This window comes from Syzygium oleosum, unplaced genomic scaffold (genome assembly GCF_021117445.2).
Source record: "Syzygium oleosum isolate NSW1041296 unplaced genomic scaffold, Sole_v2.1 Sole_v2.05, whole genome shotgun sequence".
Lineage (NCBI taxonomy): Eukaryota > Viridiplantae > Streptophyta > Magnoliopsida > Myrtales > Myrtaceae > Syzygium > Syzygium oleosum.
In genome coordinates this window covers 6,726,519-6,732,873 of record NW_026607489.1, presented here as the reverse complement: position 1 = coordinate 6,732,873, position 6,355 = coordinate 6,726,519, and the positions used below count along the sequence as shown (strand labels likewise).

The 6,355-nt window shown below is 37.2% G+C and overlaps 1 protein-coding gene across 2 annotated transcripts; it reads right to left on the bottom strand.

Annotated features, from left to right (window-relative positions):
- Positions 1-1,339: 1,339 nt before the first annotated feature.
- On the bottom strand, positions 1,340-4,914 carry LOC115676400 (MDIS1-interacting receptor like kinase 2-like). 2 transcript variants are annotated; one of them, XM_056311209.1, is made up of 3 exons: positions 2,304-4,914; positions 2,178-2,201; positions 1,340-1,823 (listed from the first exon to the last, which is right to left on the bottom strand). In XM_056311209.1, exons 1-3 carry the CDS (start codon positions 4,846-4,848, stop codon positions 1,495-1,497), a joined length of 2,898 nt encoding a protein of 965 aa, XP_056167184.1. In that variant the 5' UTR covers positions 4,849-4,914; the 3' UTR covers positions 1,340-1,494. The 2 variants fall into 2 exon arrangements, with proteins under 2 accessions (XP_056167184.1, XP_030455161.2); XM_030599301.2 differs by having other exon boundaries at positions 2,178-4,914.
- Positions 4,915-6,355: the final 1,441 nt, after the last annotated feature.

Below are 6,355 nucleotides of genomic sequence, written 5' to 3'. Positions count from 1 at the left end.
CTTAGTTCGAAAGATTTAGCGGTTATAATCTTTCTACTAAAAGATTTGCGACTTGAATTTAAATTCGAAAATACATAAAAAAATACAAAAAAAATTCATAAAAAAAGAAAATCCAAAAAAAATTTGCACCTTTGAACTCTAAGTTAGAATTCTTCAAAATTGCCGAATTGAGCATTTTTCTTGAGATTAGTACCGAAAGAACGTTAGGGTAATCTAGCGTAACCAAGTCCCCGGATTTATAATCTTTGGTTCGTAGAAATAAAATAGTACTTCCGCTATTTTATTTAGGTTTTTAATTAATCTACCTTAAATGATTAGTGGCAGCTCCCATTGAAAATATTTGCATGCTCATAATTGGACCTAAGTTGCGAATTGGTAGAGTTTGGGAGAACTCGAGTTAGGTTAGTTAATTTAATTGATCTAGTAATCCATTAGTCTAAGATTGGAAAACCTGATTTTTAAGTCTCCATAGGGCTTAATGGGAGATGCTGTCGCCCTCTGCTTCAATGGCGAGGGTCAAGCCAGGGCTGCTGGCCCTCGTCAGTGAAGTAGGGTGCCCGCCCAATCCAACCCTCAATATGTACTTTTTTTTAAATTTTAATTTCAGCTTTTTTTATGTTAATCCTGTTTTCTTTTTCTTTAAATTTTTTATCCTTTTTCTTTTTTCTTGTCGAATTTTCAATTTTTTTCCAAAGTAGCGCCTACTTGGTGTCACATCAGTGCCACATGTATTCAAAACATAAAAAAATTCACGTAGCATTTTCTATTAAACAAATTGTATGGAATTAATGTAATGATTTGATTATACCAATTTGATAAGTTTTAGGATTTAATTGTATTTTTTAAAATTTTTTAGGATTTGTTTGCATTTCTGATACAAGTTTTGGAATTTATGTTGTACTTATTCCCAAAAAAATCCTTACTAAAATATGTTCACTCTACTCGAAGGATGTTAAGTTACTTAACATTTTGATCTAAAGAAATCGCACCCTATTCTGCATTTGATTTTTTCTTTAATTCCTGATGTTGGTACACATTCAACTAAAAGAATCCAAGGAAACTTCAAAAACCTTGGTGCCACGTTACGCCAATTGTGCTCCAGCACCTTTTGAGCTTATCACATTTTCTAACATCAATGCTAACAATTCTACATGACAAGCCAAATTAGTTGGCATTATTCTGCGAAGAATTGTAACAAGAAATTGTAATAGCTACAACAAATATCATGATCTTGTTATCTTTTAAGCCATTCTTATGGATTGGATGTGCAGCTGTAGGCCATCTCTTCTGCGTTGGAATTGCAAATGACAGTATTTCCCAAGTGCTTTCGAGTATCTAATGAACCATTCCAAAAATAGATAATGGAATTAACTAAGATAAATAAAGTAAAGGAGACGGCTTACTCCACGGGCTACAACAGAAAGACCAAAATATCTCAATAAGTGAAGCATGTAGGACCAACTAGTTCTTCCAATTTGATGTCCTCAGATGCGCTCAACCCAATCTAGCTATGCGCGCTGATATCGTTCGAGAAACTTGTTGCATGCTTGGACGATGCCTTGGTCTGGGACTTAAGCACGAAAATGCCATCTTGGTCATGAAAGCCACTTCCCCTAGCACATTACCTTCTGGGTACGGAATTCTTTGATCTAAAACTTCTTTCAGTGGCGCAGAAGCTGTTGAATTGCTTGATGATGATGAAAACGACGACGCAAGAGAAGATATGAGATTGCCTGGATGGCTTCCCATTAGTACTTCCAATGTCATCACTCCGAAGCTATAAACATCGCATTTTTCATTCACTTCCATTGTATATGCGAGTTCTACATAGAGAAAAAAGCAAATTTTTTCTAGCTTTTAGACAATATCTATACTTCGTAAATCTAAACTGATTTTGAGTAATCAAATTTAGAGAATGAAGTGTAAATCAATACATTCTTTAGTTTCCAATGGGATTTAACATACTTTATTTCGTTAGGAAAAAGTTTCACTTTTTTAATTGGTAGCCTACATCTCAAATAATCTTTAATCGAACCTTCAAATTTCACAAATAGCTTTGGACTTGGTGTTAAGTATTTAGAAGTCTAAATGAAGGTAGTTAAGGATGAGGATCTTGTATGTTCATTTTCCTATCAATAAAAATGAAGTGGGGTGCAATTTTGAAGAAACCAACTTACCTGGAGCTGCATATCCAAAGGTGCCTGCAAAGGAAGTCCAATTGGATGAACAAGGTTTTAGAACTTTAGCCGTGCCAAAATCAGAGACGTGAGCTTCGTATTCTTCATCCAGTAAAATGTTCTTACTCGATACGTCTCGATGAATCATAGGAGGAGAGCATTCATGGTGCATGTAGGACAAAGCATGTGCCACACCTTTAACAACATTCACTCTCTTATTCCAGTCAAATGTTGTTATCCTCTCTTCATTGTTTAGTAAATCCTTCAAGCTGCCACATTCCAAGAACTCGTACACCAAAAACGAATGTTGAGAACTCGAGCAAAAGCCATAGAGCTTGACAATATTTCGATGCCGAGTTCCGGTCAAAGTATGAATCTCCCTTTCAAATGCTTTTCTACCGGCCATTTCCACGTCCACAGCTTCCTTAAATTTCTTTACAGCAACAATCTCACCTGTTTGCAAGTGGGCCTTGTATACACTCCCATGTCCTCCCACACCGATGCAATATTTGGCATCAAACTCCTCCGTGGCTTCAATAATGCTCTCATAAACCATTCTTCCATCAAAGCTCCATACTGCCCATAGGTTTTCATTGCTTCCGTCAGCCGAACTAGCCTTTGTATTTCTTACTCTTCGGCATCCAATACTTGAAGCTCCCACAACAAGAAGCAAAGAAAGTAGGCAACCCAAAGTAGGAATCAAAACTAGCAGGAACTTTTTGTTTTTGTTTTTGCCTTTCGACGTTGCTGTTGTACAGGAGCTGAGACCAGCAATAACTCCACACAAGCCTTTGTTCTCTCTCACAACTAAAATTGTAGTGTTATGAAAGGCTGGAATGTTTGGTAAAGGACCCTCTAACTCATTAAACGATATGTCGATGGATGTCAAGCTTGTCATATATTGAAAGGTCGACATAATTGAACCCGATAGCTGATTGTGTGAGAGATTGAGTATTTCTAATCTGTGCAATAGCTCAAGTTGTCTTGGTATTTCTCCCGTGAGCAAATTTTGACTCAGATCGAGATGTTGAAGAGAATGAAGATTCCCGGTCTCCATGGGAATACTCTTTTCTAGATTATTCCTGCTTAAATTTAAGAACAAAAGGTTGGAGCCCTCCCCAAGTTGGGTAGGAATTGAGCCACGCAAGTTGTTTCCTGCAATGTTGAGTTTCTGCAAATTGGACAATGCTCCAAGTTCTTGAGGGATGTGGCCTGCAAGAAGGTTGCAGTCCAACGAAAGCTCTTGCAGCAACTTCAATTTTCCCAGGTCTTTAGGAATTTCCCCAACAATATAATTTGACGAGAGGTCAAGTCTCTGCAATTGAGTCATGTTTCCAAGATGAGGTGGTATGGCACCGGAGATTTTATTGTTGGAGATCATCAAGCTCGTCAAATTTCTACATTGACCCAATGTCGGTGGTAGCTCACCGTAAAGTTCGTTGTTGCTCAACTCAAGGTAATTTAAGGAGGGGTACACACCAAGAGTATCGGTTATATCTCCCTTCAGCGAGTTTTTTTGAAGCCTAACTCTATACAAACTTGAACAATTTTTCAGGCTTCTTGGGATGGATCCAGTGAAATGATTGTCTGATGCACCAAAATACACAAGAGCTTGGCTACTGCATATTTCTGGTGGCAATTGGCCAACAAAGTCGTTATAAGCTAGCTGGAGGTTTGTGAGGGATGTGAGATTATTCATCTCGGTGGGAAGAAAGCCTGTCAACTCATTTTCGAAAAGGGAAAGAACACTTAGATTGCTTAACTTACCTATGGAGGAGGGGATAGGACCTGACAATGAGTTATTGAAAAGGCTAAGGTCATATAGATTGGTCAGGTTGCCTATGGATGATGGGATATGACCTGTTAAATCATTAGATAGCAGTTGGAAATTTACGAGGGTTCTCATTCCTCCAACTTCCGAAGGTATGGGACCAGAAAGTTGGTTTTCATAGAGGTAAAGTTGTACCAAAGTACTCAGATTTCCTAGAGTTGCAGGGATGGATCCAATGAGATGATTCTCTGATAAATCAATTGTATATACAGACCCCAACATTCCTATTTCCTTTGGAATGGGCCCACTGAGTTGATTATTGTCAAGTACAATCGACTCCAAGCTGCTCATGTTTCCAATGAAAGAAGGAATTGGACCGGCAAAATTATTATGCGAAAGCTTGAGATTTTTTAAAGAACGCAACAATCCAAGTTGAGTTGGAATGTTTCCCGAAAGTTTGTTTTGAGAAAAGTCAATACCAAGAAGCTTGGGAAGATCGCCAATGCTCGGAGGGATATTCCCGAAGAGCTGGTTGTCGGGAAGCCTAAGAATGACCAAATTGGGCAAATGAGAGAAATTGAGACGCTGAATGGTACCGCGTATGGCAGAACTTGGAAGCTCCAAGCGGGTGACACTCCCGAAAGAATCACAATTGATTCCACGCCATGAACGAGGACTGCTTCCCTTCCACGAAGACAAAGCAGAGCGGCTCTCGTTGTCTAGCTTAGACTTCCATTTTAGGAGTGCCTCCACTTCCTCATTTCTCGTTTGGTTACTAGCACCAGCAGGGGCCACTTGAGAAGAGCTTTGAGATGAAGCAAGACAAGGCATTTCTTGCATGAGCATGAGAAGGACACGAGCGAGGAACAACATTGAGAGATGTTTTTTCTTGTAAGCCATGACAGGTTTAGGTTATTCCGGGTGGGCTTTTCTTCGTTTCTAGGCGAATATGTGTTGAAATGGACCAAGTACAACCAACGTATTTATAGGAAAAATTGGACCATCAAGTCAACAACCAAGTCAATAATCACTTCTTCCCGGTGAATGAGATAAAATTTCAAATTTTTTTTAGGGAAAACTACCCAAAACTCTTCTGAATTTGGGCGTAATACAAGTTTGCCCATAAACTTTTAATTGTTACGCAACTATCTTCTGAACTTTCGTTTTGTTATAACCATTAACCCTCCTCCGTTATATTTGCCGAGGCAATTCTTTGGAAGGACACCATGTATGTAAGCAAAAATTACGGAGGCACTTGTTTCAAAAAGTTGCAGATAAACATCCCTTGTCAATGAGAAGGCGTGTCCAATGTTTTTTTTGGTATATTTTCAATTAACACTGTCAGAAAAAACCTTCGTTGAAATTATCAACTATAATATGATCGTCAGTCTCCTTCCGTTTCAGAATTCATGAATTAGAAAAATGATTGAAGGCAAAGGTCATAGTCAACACGCCAATTCAACTATAATATGATGTTTGACCCAAAAAAAAAAAACTATAATATGATGTTGCACAGGCCATGTGCAATCTCTATTTTGGACCCACGTTGTCATTCTTTTCTAGCCTTCAGTGACGGGATCCTTTGCTTGACTTCACGTGATATAACATATAAAATATAAGATCTAACTGTCCAAAAAATCCTAAATTTATTATACAGTAGCAAATTTAGCCTTAAATATTTCAATTATGCCAATATATTCTTAAAACTTTTGTCGATTTGCCAATTTAGTCCTAAAACTTTTAATAGTTTCAATTTAGTCATTAACCCTTTGATGGCTTGGCAATTTAATCCTTCTGATCAATTTAGTCCTAAACATTAACTTATTATAAATAAAAAAATGATCAAAACCTCAGTAATATTACAAATCAAAGGCTACTACATGCTTGAGTGAGAGTGGTGTGAGTGAATTAGCTACCATTGCGCTCATGGTAATGTTTGGTTGAAGGTGAATGAAATCCCACGTCAAAGAAATGAGATCAAAGTGGAATATAAGCCTAATTCTGCGGTTCAAAAAATTGGATCGTTTGAACTGCATTTGATCGTCCGGATTTGGATTAGAATATGATAGGATAAAGTAGGACTAGAAGTCCTTCTAATATCCTCCAGATTGTAAAAAATCACATCTTATGTTCAGTGCCACAGTAAGATATGTTCTATTAATTTTTTTTTGAGGATTGATAATGTTCTTATCCTTATTTTAGTAAAAATTAAAATAATATTTTAAAAAAATGATCTCATCAGAATTATCTCTGATTATGCATTTAATAATAAGAGTCATCTGGTGTTATATGTGTATGACATACGGAAATGTAATATATAAATATATATTTTCTTCCACTATAAACATTATGAAATGATGGTCTATAAGCCTTGCGAAATTATGTTTTTCTATTTGCTAGAACTTTT